The sequence below is a fragment of the Filicampus tigris genome, chromosome 20 (assembly GCF_054856515.1).
Source record: "Filicampus tigris isolate MCC_2025a chromosome 20, RoL_Ftig_1.0, whole genome shotgun sequence".
Lineage (NCBI taxonomy): Eukaryota > Metazoa > Chordata > Actinopteri > Syngnathiformes > Syngnathidae > Filicampus > Filicampus tigris.
In genome coordinates this window covers 1,226,244-1,245,000 of record NC_141236.1, presented here as the reverse complement: position 1 = coordinate 1,245,000, position 18,757 = coordinate 1,226,244, and the positions used below count along the sequence as shown (strand labels likewise).

Genomic DNA, 18,757 nt, shown 5'->3' with positions numbered 1-18,757 from the left:
GCCTCTGTAAACATGCTGAGCACCAAGAGAGAGAATTGCTCCCTGCCCCCCTAAAAAAATCGTATTTTTTTGTGTAAATGTTCATATTACATTAAAAATGCGACCTCTGCCTTGTCTGCTGTATGAACAAAGTGGCCCGCCTGCGCAGAAGAAGAGACAACGTCACACCCGACGTTGTGTTTGCGGAAGTAAATGTGGTCGAGCGTGTCGGGGCATTCAAGCGATTAAGGTAACGGGTAGAAATAAATACAGTATTTGGGGGAAATTATGAGGCGAGGCTTTATTATCTCATTTGATGGAGACATCACTAACGATGACGTCACGTCGTAACCGTGAAAATCAATCGATCTGAACCGTGGCTGATCGCCATAAATGTCCACTTTATGCTTCATGTTTCAAGTGGGATTAAAATAAAGTAAAATATGAAGTCAATAGTGTTACTCAAAAACACTTTGCAGATTCGATCCCCCTGCGGCCAGCACTTTCCCTCCGCGGAGCGCATCTTGGGCTCGTCAATGTCGTATACGTAGTATTATGCGACCTGGCCGTTCAGACCGCGAACGCATTGGAAAAGATCGGATACGTATCCGATCTAGGACCACATATGACCCAGGTCGCATTTGAAAAAATCGGAATTGAGCCATTCAGACTGTCATAAAAATGTCCGAAAAAAATCAGATACAGGTCGCATATGGGCAAAAAAATCTGATCTGGGTCGCATTTACCTGCGGTGTGAACCTAGCCTTAGAGGAAAGACACAGCTGAAAACTTGGCTGCTCTCCTGCGGAGTGTGATGGGTACGTGGGCACTACAAAATAAAGTCGTCGCCTGTGTGCATGATAATGCAGCTAACATGGTGCTAGCGAATGAGACCCTGCTGGACTGGGAGTCGGTACCATTACTCATTACATTATTCATAATTAATGCCATGCATTGCATTGGAAAATGTATCAGAAATGTATTTCTCTTTCAATTGTTCACCTTTATTCAGTCAGTTGTTGTTACATCAATATAATTTAAATTAACAAACTGTCCTGAATGTTTGGGCTGAAATAGCCCCTACTGTAAATACACAAAACATTTGCATTTTAAACTTCAAATTCAATATGTATTAAATTTCAAGTTTTCTTGCTTATAGAATAGTCGCAAATACCATTTTAGACTAGTCGGAGAGCAAATTAGTCGAAATTCCCATCCCTAGTGTATATATATATGTATATATGTGTTTATATATGTATATATACACGTATATATGTGTGTATATGTGTATATATGTATATGTGTATATATGTATGTATGTGTATAAATGTGTATATGTGTGTATATGCATGTGTATATATATATATATATATATATGTATGTATGTGTATATATGTATGTATATATATATATGTATATATATATATATGTATGTGTATATATGTATATATGTATGTGTATTTTTTTTTTCAAATGAACTGTATCATAAAGTTCAACAGTCCCCTTAAGTAATCCCCTTGTTTTGTTTTTTTTACATATGGGAAAAACAGATAAAAAAAATTCATCAAAATTCAAGCATGCTTACTTGATTTCACCGTCCATTTGACTAATGATATATAAATCACTGAGTGTGTTGTGCCTGCAGCTCAGTTTATGGAATGTGACTTGTTTGAACTTGCTTGCTGTCTTTCAGGCAGAGTGCAAACAAGTGCTATCATGTGCCGTTTTTTGGAAAGCCATAGTGCATCTCTTATCACACCCAGTTAAACGTTCTGTGAAAGAATTGAAAGAAAAACATCCTTTCACATTAGCTTTTTTGCTGACCCTGTAGGTTGTGTATTTTGGAGATAGCATGAGGTCGGACATGTTCCCTGCCAGCAGCTTTGGGAAGTGGGAAACAGTGATGATAGTGGAGGAAATGGAGGGGGAGGGTGTCCCCAAGAGTGATGCAGCAAAGTCCAATGAGGCCCAAGTGGAGCCACAGGAGAAAAAGGGAAAGTTTGAGGTAAGATCTCTTATTTTCATGTCATTGCCTGCCATATCACCAATTCATAAATCAATACATATTGATTTGTGTTGCAAGAGTCTTGCTGTATTTGATTTTGCATGTTCAAATATTTTTTTGTAGAAACATAATACAAAAGTTCATCAGAATGACCCATTTTAATCTTGTCCATTGTCAGTTTCGCTTTCTTGTAGTTAATCATATTGTATTGTAATTTATGTTAACAATTTAGTCCGTGTGTAAATTTGTTCCATATCACACACACACCAAGAGCTGATATAGAACCATTTAAAACTGTTTACCTGTTGAGAGTAAAATGCTTTGGTAATCACTGCTGCCATGGGAGCAGGTTTATTAAAGTGTGTCATCAGTAGTATAAATGTGCATTTTCACATCCCTGACCTTAACCAATTCCATTATTAAAATTTTTAAAAAGGAAAATATGCATGCTCCAACTAATTAGTCTGGAAATGAAGAGTAAAATGTCAAATGGTTTGCATGTTGTCTCAACAGGAAAGCATGAAGTCACCTTCCACTATGTCTAACCAGTGGGGTTCCTACTTTGTTGATGTACATAGAAGTGGTGGAGAGGACGAGGAGATCCAGAAACTGACCTGGTGCTGCCACTGTATTCACAAATACAGCACCATGGCCATTCCTAGTGTTGAGCACATAGCAAGTAGGTCTCAAGAAAAAAAGCTCTAAACAGTGGTCTCAATCTGGAGTGGCATCATAAAAGTAGCCATCTTCAAAACCTCAGTTCAACTGAGAAAAAATAGCTTGATTGGATTGACCACAATCTGTTACAGGTTGCTTTTAAAGTACGGCAATGTTTATCCAGCTAAAGTGATCAATCATCTCTGATCTTTTTACTGTGCTGCACACGTTTTTTTTGCACATCAGGTTAAATATATACGTGTCTATATATCTACCGTGATATCTCGTATATAATTTGCACCTATGTATAATACGCCCCCCCCAAAAAAAAATCAACCTTAAAGGGTCTGTATCATGCTATTTTAAGCTTTCCACAGTTAATTATGGACCTGCATATGATTATATATTACCGTTAGCACAATGGCGATCTAATTTCTTCAGAAATATGAGTTATTGACGCCTGGTTCACCAAAACCTCACCTCCGCTGTAGTCTCACACACTTTTGTCAGTCTCTGCTCGCACAATCTCAAAACTACATTGAAAAAATAACTTATTCAATGCACCAAACAGCAATGACTAGTCCTTGAGGACATTGGATGGGGTATGTGGAAACATTTTATCATATGTTTGACGTACCAAAATTAGAAAAATTGCATGTGAACTCAAGTTGCAGGGACAGTTGCCTTGAGAAAGTGGGCATTTGTTTAGTTTGCATGGTTGGTCATTTCTTGGATCGGGCGGGGCTGGTGCTTAGAGAGGAGGAATGAGCAGAAATGCTCCAGGATGAATAAATGGAGGAAAAAAACACTTTGAGGGGCGGCTATGGTTAGGAATGAATATTTTAATACGGCTAAAAGCTTTTAAAAAAAAGTTGATTTAGGGTTACGGTTTAAAAAGTATTTTTATTCTTTGTACCCTTGCATAATACGCTACCCTGATTTGCTGGTATTCATTGTTATCTGGTCACATTTGTGCAGGTGCATGTTTTTAATGCTCCCATAACACAGTCTCACTATACACTATAAAACATTATGGTTGAAAGGTCCCCTTTTTTTTACTGTTATAAGCCGAACATATTTGCTAAGGAAGTGAATGTTGCATTCTCGTCAGGGTTCATTCAAAGGCGCAAATATTCTCTAAACTCTCGCCAGACGTTGGTCAGATGTTCGCCTGTACTTTTCTTCTCACAAGGGAATTTTGAACATGTTCAAAATGTCATTGCGACAAGAAAAAAAGTGTTGGCGAACGTTTTGCGAACATTTGTGACCTTGAACGAACCCGATGTGTACGCACATTTTGCTACCTTTGCCAACAGTCGCTAATGTTCTGCCCTCATTGGGATGTGGGCTTAGCCAATCTTGGTGATTTTAAGTTGCCCTCTTTTTCACTGTTTTGGTCAAGCTCCTCCACTTGCACCTCTCTTGTTTGAAGAGAGCATCAATGGGAGGTCCTCATTGCTGATATACGCTGGAACAGAAGTTCATTCATTTCCAGTTCCAGTTCAGTTTAGCGAGTATGATTTTTCTCTCCAGAATCCAGAGACACATTAATTTGCCTGCTATTTTGCTGTTCAAAGTTGGATGTTGTCCACTTTAATGCCGTTCTAGCCAGACGTCTGTGAAAAGTGTAATCGATCACCCAAACACTTAATTATGGCGTTAAACGTGCTAGCTGGGTCAAGCTTTGATTAGCTCAGCATTTAGCACGGTTTGCCCGCCTCGGCATCCCTTCGTGAGCATGACACTTGTCAGAAATGTAGCTTATTCACCACCACCAGGCGGTGGTACTGAGTTAAGAGCAACTCCATGACATGTTGAGGTGCACTAGCCAGCATAAGCTGTTGTTAGCTAGCTGCTTCTGCGTAAGTAGCTTTCCTTGACCTCCGACTACCCAAGGTCGGTGACGTAAGCCCTGCAAAGCTTTTTTGGAACCATCTTGGTGATTGTTCTTCTTCTACTTTCTTTTGATGGTTGTCAACTTGGCGTGAAATGTAAAGGCCAATGCAAAGGCTAACTTCAAAATAAACGCTTACTTAATAATACATTGATGGCAATGCAATAGCCTCAGTGGCTTTTATTTTAAAGTTGGCTCATGTGGGCTCTGTTAAGTACTATTTTAATCAATGACAGCGTAGTACATTTTATTTCTTCCTTTTTTTAAGCATATCAAATTAGCGATCAAACATCTTTAGTGGGGTGTTGTGTTGATGTGAGTGTGCAATGGATTTTTGTTTGATTTTTGTTTTGTTTTGATTTCCTGAAAAGTCGTCATTTTGACATTACGAGGATTCTGCCCGGCAGTGACTATATACAAATTATTAACAAGTCTAGTTTTGAAAATGGCTTGCTCTCTTTGACAATACAATATTAGTGATTGAACAAACATTACGTTTTTGGGCTCTCCTGAAAAGTGATGATTTTGGAGGTACACAGATTCCATCTGACACCAGCGAACACGTCATATACAGTATATCGCTAGCGTCCAGCCAAAATCTCATAAGTCACAATTTGGTGAATTTCATATTTTTTCAATAATCTTTACTATTGGTCAGTCCACAGACTCCACACGCATGGGTGTTATTTATACAGGGTGTTATTTATACAGGGTGTTATTTGTACACATTATTGACCTATCTAAAGTGTTGAAAAAGGCTTCTTGCTCTCTTTCACGATGCAATGCTAATGGTTGAACAAACTTGCCATTTTTTGGGTCTCCTGAAGTGACCATTTTCAGGTACAAAGTCTTTGTCCGACACTAGCGATAAGTACATACACATACTTTACATTTTGTGAAAAAGTCAGCTGTCTCTGGCCCCCATCTTGTGCCTTTAATTTGTTGCAGGCACACCTAAGCTTTCTCGCCAAAAACCCCCCAAAAATCTTCAAGCCGATAATCTTTAGTGTTATTTATCAACACTTTATGATTAAAGGGCTTTTCTGAGGTAAAAAGGTAACAGGTCAGCCTTTGTAAATTATCTCCTTAGTCAGCAATCTCAACATACACGTATGAAGGAGTTCACTCCTTGCTGTGTCAACAGGTGTGGTTCACTGTTGTTCCTATTAAATATTTACTGTTGTTTTTTTACAGCAGTAGGCCTTTAAAGCTGTAGGTAGCCTGCACATGTGTTGAATAACTGTTCAAACGTTTCTTTCTCATAGATCTCCCTCTGGATTACAAGTTTCCCAGGTTTTCTCCTGATAAGCCATGCACGACCGGATACTTTCCGAGGCCCCCAGATTCCTTGCTAAAGAGATGCAAAAGTCTGACCTGAAAAGCATAAAAAAAAAAAAGTTACAAAAAAAAAAAAGACTCATCCTTTCTTTATCTCTGTGGTCTGTGCCTCCACTTGAACCTGTAGTTTCTCTTCCAACCCCAAACCATTTGTGAAGCACAAATTACCCCTGTTCCTGAATCATTCAGAGAACCTGGTGAATGTAATGTAAGATAAAATATCTGTCTGTAATCAGGCCTCTCTTTGGATTTTGTTTTGTAGTTTAGTATACACGTGAGAATACAACATAGTGTGGGTGTGTGTCTGAGTACAGTAGTTTCTTGACTTACGAGTTTAATTTGTTTTCCGTGACCACACTTCTAATTCAAATCACTCGTACCTCCCCATTGAATGAATTGAAAGGTGTTAATGCTTTCCAGCCCACCCCACCAAAACACCAGTATTTTTTTATAGGTGTAATATAAAAACACTGTACAGTTTAATGAATTGGGCTTATGTTGTTTCCACTGGTGTGCACGCCTTGGCTACTAGGAGGCATTACAATACATTAAGAAAATACAATCGAAGAAAATGGTCACAACGAAGCTCAGTAAGTTGGCAGTATTATTGTTCGTTTTTTGCAGAGCATAAAAAATGTGTATGCCTGTGAGTATTAAATTTTCATCTGCATGTGTTGCTGCACCATTTGTGTTCAAATATCCATTGTTCAAAGGGTTACTACTGCAACATTGATGCTAGTTTTGGTAGCCCATCTACGGCATTTTGCATTTTGTGTTAGCATATAACTAGCAGGCTCTAGGGAGCGGTATTTATTGTATGAGATGTTATTAGGCCTCCAAACTAACACACACACACATGCACCCCCACGCAACATTGATGCTAGTTTTGGTAGCCCGTCTACGGCATTTTGCATTTTGTGTTAGCATATAACTAGCAGGCTCTAGGGAGCGGTATTTATTGTATGAGATGTTATTAGGCCTCCAAACTAACACACACACACATGCACCCCCCCCCCCCCCCACACACACACACACACACCATTGCTTGCAACACCAGGCAAAAAATCGGCCAAACATTGGCTCATATCGCAAAAAACTCGTAAATTGGGTCTCATAAGTCAAGGAACAACTGTATGTGTATCTAGTTGCATAGAGTAATTAGTTGTGGAAAATGTTGTCATGTATTAAATAGGATGATTCTTTTAATTTCTTTTCGTTTCATTTGATAGCTTGTGTTAAAGATTGTAAATCCATGTAATAAATGAAAATACATCCAGATGTGAATACCTCAATGACGTGTTCCCTTACGCACAATCCAGGCTGTTTGTAAGTGGTTTTGTTACAGAAGTATATGTGCCATCACTGTTACTTTTGTGTTCTTTGAATTAATGTTTTAGTGTATGAATTTTCATAACTTTCATAAGTCTCCTGCCTTTGGAAGTTTTGTGTAAAATGTAAATCTTAAGGACATAAAGTGTTATTAAAAGGATGTACTATGCTGTTTAAATAAAAGATCATTGAATGTTAAAAATAACATGATTACTTACTGTATCCTACCCATTCTTCTTATCATCACTATTATTGTTTTCATTGTTAATGAAAAATGTGCACTTTTTTGGTACATCCCATCAGATTGTGCAGATGTTCATAAGGTTGTGGCCAGTTAGTGTACAGTATATGTAAGAAGAAAAGGATGTTACATACTTTATAAAAACAATAGATGGATACCTGGTGAGAGATGCCTATGCATTTGAAGAAACAACATAAAGATTTTCTTCATCAATGACTTTTTAAGACATTCTTTACACATTTGACACCAGTTCCTACCAAGTCTTTTCTTTGTTGCTTGAGATCGATACCAAAATTCCCAGTATCGCCCAACCCTAGTACGTGGGCACTAGAAAATAAAGCCATCGCCTGTGTGCATGATAATGCACCCAGCATATGGCGAATGAGACCCTGCTGGACTGGGAGTCGGTACCATTACTCATTACATTATTCATAATAAATGGCAAATGTATCAGAAATGTATTTCTCTTTCAATTGTTCACTTTTATTCAGTAAGTTGTTGTCACATCAATAAAATTTAAATTAACAAACTGTCCTGAATGTTTCGGCTAAAATAGCCCCTACTGTAAATACACAAAACATTTGCATTTTATATATATATATATATATATATATATATATATATATATATATATATATACTGTGTGTATATGTATATATATATATATATATATATATATATATACTGTGTGTATATGTATATATATATATATATATATACTGTGTGTATATATATATATATATATACACACAGTATATATTTATACACAGTATATATATATTTATATATATATATTTATATTTGTTGTCTTTTAAAGGAGCTCTATAGCTATCTACCTAAATAAAACGGTATATACATACATATATATATATATATACATATATACACTGAAAAAAATGGGAAGTTGAATTTGCTAAATTTTGTCAAGTGGTTGCATATATATATATATATATATATATATATATATATACTGTGTACATATATATACTGTGTATATATATATATATACATACATATACACAGTATATATATATATATACATACACACAGTATATATATATATATATACATACACACAGTATATATATATACACACTATATATATATATATATATATATATACACACAGTATATATATATATATATATATATATATATATATGTTTTTTAAAGGAGATCTATAGCTATCTACCTAAATAAAACGGTATATACATACATATATATATATATATACATATATACACTGAAAAAAATGGAAAGTTGAATTTGCTAAATTTTGTCAAGTGGTTGCATATATATATATATATATATATATATATATATATATATACTGTGTACATATATATACTGTGTATATATATATATATACATACATATACACAGTATATATATATATATACACATACACACAGTATATATATATATATATATACATACACACAGTATATATATATATACACACTATATATATATATATATATATATACACACAGTATATATATATATATATATATATACACTGAAAAAAATGGAAAGTTGAATTTGCTATATATATATATATATATATATATATATATATATATACTGTGTGTATATATATATATATACTGTGTGTTTATATATATATACTGTGTATATATATATATATATATATACTGTGTGTATATATATATATATATACTGTGTGTATATATATATATATATATACTGTGTGTATATATATATATATATACTGTGTGTATATATATATGTATACTGTGTGTATATATACTGTGTGTATATATATATATATGTATACTGTGTGTATATATACTGTGTGTATATATATATATATATATATATACTGTGTGTATATATATATATATATATATATATATATATATGTATACTGTGTGTGTATATATATATATATATATATATATATATATATACTGTGTGTATATATATATATATATATATATATATATATAAGTATGTATTAAAGGGATATGGTTTTTTCTGTTTAAGATGCTGATAGCTAAAAATTATATCATCATGCTAGTGGCTTGGTTTGTGCTTAAACAATAATGCTGTCTTGTAATAAAGATGAAGTAATGTGAAGAGGAGGTGTGAAAATGTACTGCTTGCGAGCTTCCTGTAGAGTGCAGATACAGGTTACAAGGAACATCAGTTGGAAATAACCGTCGCTACGAAGCAGTTCTGCAAAACCACAAGTCTACCACCTTCAACCGAGGCCATGGCAACGACCATCATTCTGCATGACAACAAGGACGTCAGTGGACTCTGGACCAACCAGACAAAGACATCTTTACACTTTCACTTTTGATGCATTGTATAAAGGCTGGGTCTAGAAATGAAAGTGTGTCGTTCCGGTCTACACCATCTCTGCTAAGGCTAAGATAGGCGTAGTGGGTGACCCAGAGCTCTGAAGTATGTATAGACTCCACTGTCAGGAATAAATTGGTTGGCTTTTAACACGTCGTCGCGATCGTAGTCCTTTCTCAGAAACGAACACATGTGGAACCTTGAGATTAAACAGATGATTCAAAACACAGGTTCCCTTTAGTATATATATAAGTATGTATGCATATCTTTGCGTGTTGATGAACAATACGGAATTGCAAGTCGAGCACACATTACGTTGACTTGCAGAGCGTTGGAGACATCAGAATGAATTGTTCTTACATCTTACCTCATCTGATTTTCTATATTACATATCCAGTATACATATAAAAAAAATCCTCATAAAATTACGATTCCCAGAATTCTGACTTCATTTTGTAACTGTTATTGTCGTTGTTTGAGGAGAGATGTCAGAAATGTTGCCGTTGTATAGGAATTGTTCAACAGCACCTCTGTCAGCGCTGCTTTGGAGGCAGATTGACACCCCCTCCATCAGCTAGTCTGAGTTCTCCAACTTTACGGCAGAATTTGGACGGACCACACTCAAACCCTGCATCTCAAGTCCATCCTCAATTTCAAAGCATTCCGTGCAAAATGCAGGTAAACATGGAATGGATCTTGATCTCCCTTTTCCAAATCTTTGCCGTTACCACGACAGACATTTTGAATCAGTACAAGCGTCTGTATCCGCGGGGTCTGGGGGCGCTGACGAACTCAAGCTCTACTTTAAAATCCCCCTTCCCCCCGCCCCCTTTTTTCAACCACACATACACACTTACGAGCATGTTGTTCCCTCCTCGCCCCTGCATTCCTTTGCACTGCTCTTACTCCACAAAAGCTATTTTTCACCTTGACATCGCTCTTGTTACCGGATGAAATGATTTAAAATGACCAGAGTAAACTTGGTGAATTCTTTCTCTGACAGGTAAGCTTAACTCAAACTAGTCCTTCAGAGCTTTCATTTGTAGTCATTAGGAACAAGGCTACTTTTGTATCACCATTTGGTATTATTATTATTGGCATGATAGAGAGTTGTTAAGACAGTATTTGCTGGAGTTCATTCTATTTTTCCACGGAGAAGGACTACCGAATCCATGTCTCAGTGTACATCCTGAAAAGTCATGACCATTTACAGTTAAAAGCAAACCATTTTGACAATGTTGAGGCGTATGTTTCGTTTGAGGACGGGTAGCTTTCCACAGCTTCCCACTCAGACAACTTTGTCCTGCTTTACTACCAAATAGTTGTTTAGTTTTCTGGTAAACGTAAAAAATGCAACCCCCATTTTTGGTCATTTTGTAATGACCAATTATGGTAGCCTAAGAATAATTACTCAAAACGGTTTTATATGTATATCGATTTTTTTTAAAGAATTGTTAATTATTCACTCATAGTTATGCCAAAATATTTCCCAATATAATTAAAATCAAATATGTTTTATTAAATATTTGTATAAATCCTGTCATTGACAAACTAAGGTCGCTGGGTAAAATGTTAATATTTAAACTATTTGATTAGTAATTAATTATTTGTAATTATATTGTTTGCACATCACTGTTTTAAGTGTTTTACCTTTCTTTGCTCAACATGCTTCTATACGTCTTCAAACTCATTCATTCATTGATGTCTTCAAACAAAAATGCTCAGTCAAAAAGTATATTTTGTAGATTTCCTCTTAGACCTGTGATGGATTCTGTACGCTTTAAGGCTCAGTTTTGTTTTGGAACGTCTTATTCGTCAAACCAGGGACAATACTATGTCTCATGATCTGTAAAACAAAAGCAACTTAGTTGTTTTTTTGTCGTTTGACTTTTTAAGATGACTAACCACTTAACTAATGATATGTAATGGAAAAACAATAAAGCAAAGGAACAGAATACATCCAGGCATTAGGAAATCATTTTTCAGTTTTCTAGTTTTCCAGCTGGTTATTGCCAAGAGCTCTGCTAAGCTCATGGAATTTACTCACTTGAACACACAAGGCCGGCTCTAATAATTCTGTGAAGCACAGCAGTTTTAAGACTGGTTCAGCTGAGCGAGTCATGTTATTCAGAAAGGAGCAGGCCTGCTTGTCTTGTCATATGGATGTGCATACCTAGTCTGATTGACAAATATTTGTCTTCAGATGAATCTGGTTAATCAATTTGCAAATGGGAACACAACATCCACAGATGTCTGTATTGTGGCAATATTAAAGCAAAGGCTTTGGGTGTTGTGCACAATAATGCGTTATTTCTGTTGGAGAGACTCAACTATCAACAGCTGTATCTGATTATTCTGAGAATGTGGGGCTTTTGTACAGAGTATGAGATGACTTCTTCCAATCATTTTCCTCTCTCAGTTGAACTCATTTGGCAATGTCGCAGCCCCCTCTCTGATGAGACGATGAGAACCCACACCCGTGGGGCCCCTACAGTCTTCGTCTTAAGTCTGCTGTTGCTCCTGCTGCCGCCGACTGCGGCAGACCCAAGTGGAGGAATCTCCTTCATGGGAGGCAACTACAATGGCCACCCAATGCTGTATTTCAATCGGGCGGACATAGTAGAGCTTCAGCTGGCAGCCGGAAGCACTCATAGGGAGATGGCAAGACGGATCCGCGAAGCCGGGGAAACTATGCTTGAACGCCCAGAAGAGTACCTGCCTCCCTGGAGCCCGATAGAGTTCAGTGCCCGATGGAATGAGGTTTACGGAAACAACCTGGGTGTACTGTCCATGTTCTGCCTGCTGTACCCACACAGAGCTGGAGCGCTGGATCTTGCCAAAGACTACATGGAGAGGATGGCAGCTCAGCCTAGTTGGTACATTTTCATCATCTTTATCTAATTTCTGAGTGTAATGCCTCACACCAACAAAGTCTTGATAAAAATCAGAGTTACTGGTTTGCTTGTATTTCAAAACACTATTTAAAGTAACATTTGACATAAATTTAGGTAATGTGTTCCAAGTTCACCATGATAAACCTATTAACTGTACAGGCATCCATGCATTTTCATAAACAGTGGACCACCACTATTCATGGGGATTAGGGACCGGGCCGATCCACAAGCAGTGAAAATCGAATTAAAATGCATTGGGAAAAAAAATAAACACCAAAAAACATTTTCAAAACACGCTGATAAACAGTCAATATACATTTTTCACAAACAATGGAGTGAAAACGTGTGTGCGTGTGCGTGTGTGTGTGTGGGGGGGCGGGGTTGCCTGACTTCCACCTAAAAAAAAAAAAAGAATTGAAAAATATTTGGGAAATAACTGACTTTTCTTTTTTTTAATCGGCAAATATGTGAATTATGTTCCATATTTTTCGTACCATAAAACTCACTTAAAACCTTTAATTCGCTCAAAAATGTGTTGTAATCCGATGCGCCTTATGGATGTCGACTTTTGAGTTTGTCGTCTTAAATTCACTTTCCTTCCTATGTCACGCATTTAATTGCTAGCAGGCATCCATGTATAATACTTACTGCTCCCATGTTTAAGGATCATAGGAAATATAGTTAGACTAGCCTAATGCTCCGTTCAGACCGAATTTAAGATACTCATTTCTGACAGCGTCTTTCCATTGTTACAATATGGGACAGTATTATTGCTGTCTATGTGACTGATGGGAAAACGTAAAGTTAAATTCCTTCCTATTTACTTTCACATTGATGTTCTCATTCTCAACCACATCTAATCGCTTGCAGGTGTCCATGTTTTTGTCTTACTGAAACTAAACCTACTTTCTTCTTCTGTGTCTAAGAATCATGGGAAATGTAGTCCTAGTAGCCTAATACTGCAGTCAGACCGAACGTGATCTTGAGCGTTTGTGGTGGGGCAGCGACTTTTTTCCTAGATTTTGAGCCCTGCGGCTTATAGTCCGGTGCAGCTCTTCTGTGGATTTTTCTCCCACCGCTCGGGGCGCTCTAACGGGAATGACAGTACAATTCAATACATTTCCCATTGACTGGATGTGACTGCAGCTGGAGGAGTTCAACAGGAGAGGACGCCATGCACTAGGTTATTGCATTAGGTGCTGTAATGCTTTGATTTTGTTTTCCTAGAGGTCTGTGAAGTGCACATGAATGCGATTGGCTGATGTTACGTTTGTTCTGTTGTTTCAATGTGAAATGCTATTGTTGACTTAGCACGTCGTGTGTTAGATTGGCTGACTTTAATAACATAAAACAAGAAAGATGCATATGTAGAATGTAGTAGAACAATAGATGGTGGAGTCTGGTGGACATTAGCTGACAAACTGGAGCGGCAGTCGGCAGTGAAATGAAGATAAGTACTGTTTATTTTCTCTTGGTTCTCTTCTGTTTTAATCAGCAACGTTGCTGCAGTGTTAAAAGGCACTGTTAGGAAAGAATGTGCTCAAGTACAAACATGTACATTTACAGTTCATAATCGTTCTGTAAATGGAGTAAATATAAAAGTTTTCAACATACATAAGTGCGGCTTATATAAAGGTGCGGCTTAAGGTTTTTTCCAAAATGTTCTAGAAATAGAGTGGGTGCGGCTTATATAACGGTGCGGCTTGTTTTATATATATATATATATATATATATATATATCCACCCATCCATCCATCCATTATCTTCCGCTTATCCGAGGTCGGGTCGCGGAGGCATCAGCTTCAGCAGGGAAGCCCAGACTTTCCTCTCCCCAGCAACATCTTCCAGCTCTTCCGGAGGGATCCCAAGGCGTTCCCAGGCAAGCCGGGAGACATAGTCTCTCCAACGTGTTCTGGGTCGTCCTCGGGGTTTCCTGCCGGTGGGACATGCCCGAAACACCTCACCATGGAGGCGTCCAGGAGGCATCCTAATCTGATGCCCGAGCCACCTCAATTGGCTCCTCTCAACGCGGAGGAGCAGCGGCTCGACTTTGAATCCCTCCCGGATGGCCGAACTTCTCACCCTATCTCTAAGGGAGACACCCTGCGAAGGAAACCCATTTTGGCCCCTTGTATCCGAGATCTTGTTCTTTCAGTCATGACCCACAGCTCATGACCATAGGTGAGAGTAGGAACATAGATTGACCGGTAAATTGAGAGCTTCGCCATTTGGGTGAGCTCCTTCTTCACCACGACAGACCGATACAGGGTCCGCATCACAGCAGACGCTGCACCGATCCGCCTATCAATCTCCCGTTCCATCCTACCCTCACTCGGGAACAAGACCCCAAGATACTTGAACTCCTCCACTTGAGGCAGAATCCCATCCCCGACCTGGAGAGGGCATGCCACTTTTCCGACTGAGGACCATGGTCTCAGATTTGGAGGTGCTGATTTTCATTCCAACCGCTTCACACTCGGCTGCGAACCGCTCTGGCAAGAGTTGGAGATTGCAGCTTGACGAAGCCAACAGTACCACATCATCTGCAAAAAGCAGAGATGCAATACTGAGGCTAAACAAACCGGACCCCCTCGACACCTCGGCTGCGCCTAGAAATTCTGTCCATAAAAGTTATGAACAGAATCGGTGACAAAGGGCAACCTTGGCGTAGTCCAACCCTCACCGGAAACGGATCCGACTTACTGCCGGCAATGCGGACCAAACTCTGACATCGGTGGTACAGGGACCGAACAGCCCTTATCATTCGAACATTCCACTTCTTTTATTACAGAATTTTCAGAATTCTTATCCATTTTATATTCCAGTTATAACAGGATATTAATAACTGGCGATTTTAATATACACATGGACAACATCTCGGACCCACTATCCAGAGATTTTTTAAACCTTTTAAACTGCTTGGATTTTAAACAGCACGTCTTGCAGCCAACTCACAACAGAGGACACACCCTGGATTTGGTTATAACCTATGGCTTGTCTGCTGGTGTGTCCTCTGTTGTTGACTTGGCAGTGTCAGACCACTACTGTGTCTATTTTAACATCGCCAGTTTTAACCATCTAGCAGTCCCGGTTAGAACAGTGAAGAAACGCTACCTATCTTCTGAGGTGGCTGCAAATTTTATCGAGATCTTAAAAAGCACTCCTGCTGACATTTTACCTGCACCCTGTGATCTTATTGTTGACAATTTTAACCTACATCTTAAATCATCATTAGATTCAGTAGCTCCACTTTTAATTAAAACAACAAAAACAAAGACTGTACCCCCGTGGAGAAACAATGCTATCAAAATATCAAAGAGAAAATGCAGGAGTGCAGAGAGGAGGTGGAGAAAAAGTAAACTTACAGTACACTATGAAATTTTATGCGAACAACTGAAATCCTACAATAAAACAGTCAAACTGGCAAGATCTTCCTATTTCTCAAACCTCATTACAGTCAATAAAAACAACCCCAGAGTTCTCTTCTCCACCTTTGAACTTTTAACTAGTTCTGATTTTAATAAGTCCCCACAGAGACCAACAGACGCTCTCTGTGAGGACTTTGCAGACCACTTCAGAAGTAAAATCGATGACATAAGATCCAGTCTTTTAGCCCGTCAAAACACAAGTTTTAATAAACCCGGACAATCATATTTACATGAGGAAACACTGGAAAGTTTTGCCCTGGTTGATGCAAGGACACTTGTTCGAGTTTTCTCCCAGGTAAACCCAACAACCTGCCTTTTGGATCCAATTCCCACATTTCTTTTTAAGACATTTTATGGATTTTTTGAGGAACAAATTTTAAATATAGTCAATTGCTCTCTTCAGACGGGCGTCTTCCCCGCTGCCTTTAAAACGGCGGTGGTGAAGCCCCTTCTGAAGAAGAGCAATTCTGACCCGAGCGTTTTTAATAATTACAGACCTGTATCCAATTTACCGTTTTTAAGTAAGATTTTAGAAAAACTGGTTTTCATCCAGTTGAATCATTTTTTAAATACAAATAATATTTTGGAGAAAATATCAATCTGGTTTTAGGATGAACCACAGTACAGAGACTGCTCTTTTAAGGATTTTAAATGATATTAGGTGCACTGCAGACGTGAGAAAACTCACAGTCTTGGTGCTACTGGATCTAAGCACTGCTTTTGATACAGTAGATCACCAAATTTTATTAAATAGACTTAAAAATCTAGTGGGCATCTCTGGTACTGTTTTTGACTGGTTTTATTCCTATCTCACAGACCGATATTTCTTTGTAAGTATGGATACTTGTTCCTCCAAAACCCATGAAATTAAATGTGGGGTTCCCCAAGGTTCGATTTTAGGCCCCCTACTTTTTAATCTTTATATGCTTCCCCTCTGGGATGTCATCAGGGGACACGGCATCAGCTTTCACAGCTATGCTGATGACACGCAGCTGTATATTGCCGTGTCTCCTGATGACACAGGACCCATTGATACCCTTTTAAATTGCATTTTAGATATCAAGTCATGGATGGCAAATAATTTCCTACAGCTCAATCAGGACAAAACTGAGGTTTTAGTTATCGGTCCCGAAGGTCAGAGAGAAGCTTTTACCAAAACTACACATTTTTAATCCCTCATATTGTGTGAAGAACCTTGGCGTCATTTTTGACTCTGAGCTCAGTTTTATTCCTCATATTAAAAATGTTACCAAGATTGGTTTTTATCACCTAAAGAATATCGCCAGAGTCCGCCCTTTTCTCTCTCGGGCTAACACGGAAGTGCAGATGCATGCTTTTATTTCCTGTCGTTTAGATTACTGTAATGCCCTGCTCTCTGGCCTCCCGAAAAAGAGCATTTCACCACTGCAACTACTGCAGAATTCAGCCGCTCGGGTGCTGACGAGAACCAGAAGGCGGGAGCACATTACGCCAGTTTTGAAATTGCTGCATTGGCTCCCTGTGTGTTTCAGGATCGATTTTAAAGTACTTTTATTAGTTTATAAATGTGTTAATGGTCTTGGGCCATCTTATTTATCTGATTTGCTTTTATCATACCAACCCTCGCGGATCCTGAGGTCCTCTGGCGCCGGCCTTTTATTTATTCCAAGGGTGAGGACCAAAATGCATGGCGAGGCAGCATTCAGCCGTTTTGGTCCTCACCTTTGGAATAGCCTGCCAGAGGACGTCAGGTCTGCAGAGACTGTTGATATTTTTAAGAGGAAGCTCAAGACACACCTTTTTAGTTTGGCTTTCAACGACTTTTAAATAATTTATCTTTTCTTTTGATTGAAGATAAAAAAAAAAAATCTGTTATCTTACTGATTCTAGTTCTTAGACTATACTACTGTTCTGTCTTTTAGTTTTGTTGCTCTCTGCCGTTGTCAGCTTTTAGCTCCAGTGTTTCCTCACGGGGGAGCCTCCGCTTTGAGGGAGGGGTGGCTGCCCTTCCCGCGGGGGCTGTCATCGCAGGGACCCCTTGGGTCTGGGTGGCCGGCGACCTCTACACTTTGTGTGGGGTCCGCCTGTCTAATCCGGGCCTCTATGGTGGTGGCGCCCCTGTGGCCGTGGGCTGTCATTCACCTCGGCGCGGAGAGCTCCCCTTGGGTACCCTTTCCTCATATGGTTTCTCTGTGCCTTGTCATGTCTTTTTAACACATTTTCTCAGGTTGTGCACTTTGTGTGGGTGTGTGTGAATGATTGCTGATGTACTAATGGATATCTGTCTTGGGTTTGTTGGGAGGGAGGGCGTGAACTTTTTTTTTTTTTTTTTCTATTTATCTATGTTTTGCTTTGAATGTTTTACAGCACTTTGAGTTGCATTTTTATGTATGAAAAGTGTTATATAAATAAAATGTGATTGATTGATTGATTGATATCAGGGGGCTCGGTACCCCGTACTCCCGAAGCATCCCCTGAATCCGAGATTCGACTTTCCGACGGACCCTCCTCTCCAGCACCCCTGATTAGTCCTTACCAGGGAGGCTCAGGAGTGTGATCTCTGTGAATTGGAGTACACCCTCCGGTCCCCCTTCTTAAGGGCCCTTCCAGGTCTCACTGTCGTTGCCCACGTGAGCATTGAAGTCCCCCAGCAGAACGATGGAGTCCCCAGGGGGAGCGCTCTCCAGC

At 38.6% G+C, this 18,757-nt stretch overlaps 2 protein-coding genes across 3 annotated transcripts in view; both read left to right on the top strand.

Moving 5' to 3' along the window:
* nt5dc1 (5'-nucleotidase domain containing 1) overlaps window positions 1-7,972 on the top strand; it is a 46,332-nt gene extending 38,360 nt beyond the window's left edge. The window contains exons 10-12 of the mRNA XM_086019214.1: window positions 1,811-1,984; window positions 2,498-2,663; window positions 5,801-7,972. Coding sequence (XP_085875340.1) covers window positions 1,811-1,984; window positions 2,498-2,663; window positions 5,801-5,913 — 453 coding nt within the window. The 3' untranslated portion in view covers window positions 5,914-7,972. The remainder of the gene's footprint in view (window positions 1-1,810; window positions 1,985-2,497; window positions 2,664-5,800) is intronic.
* A 2,655-nt stretch (window positions 7,973-10,627) lies between these two features.
* The window catches only part of dse (dermatan sulfate epimerase), a 35,900-nt gene continuing 27,770 nt past the window's right edge, over window positions 10,628-18,757 (top strand). Inside the window, exons 1-2 of one of the 2 annotated variants that reach the window (XM_086018511.1) lie at window positions 10,628-10,771; window positions 12,188-12,644. In XM_086018511.1, coding sequence (XP_085874637.1) covers window positions 12,232-12,644 — 413 coding nt within the window. In that variant the 5' untranslated portion in view covers window positions 10,628-10,771; window positions 12,188-12,231. Of the gene's footprint in view, window positions 10,772-12,187; window positions 12,645-18,757 lie in introns of those variants that run through there. The other variant, XM_086018512.1, reaches the window with a different exon arrangement.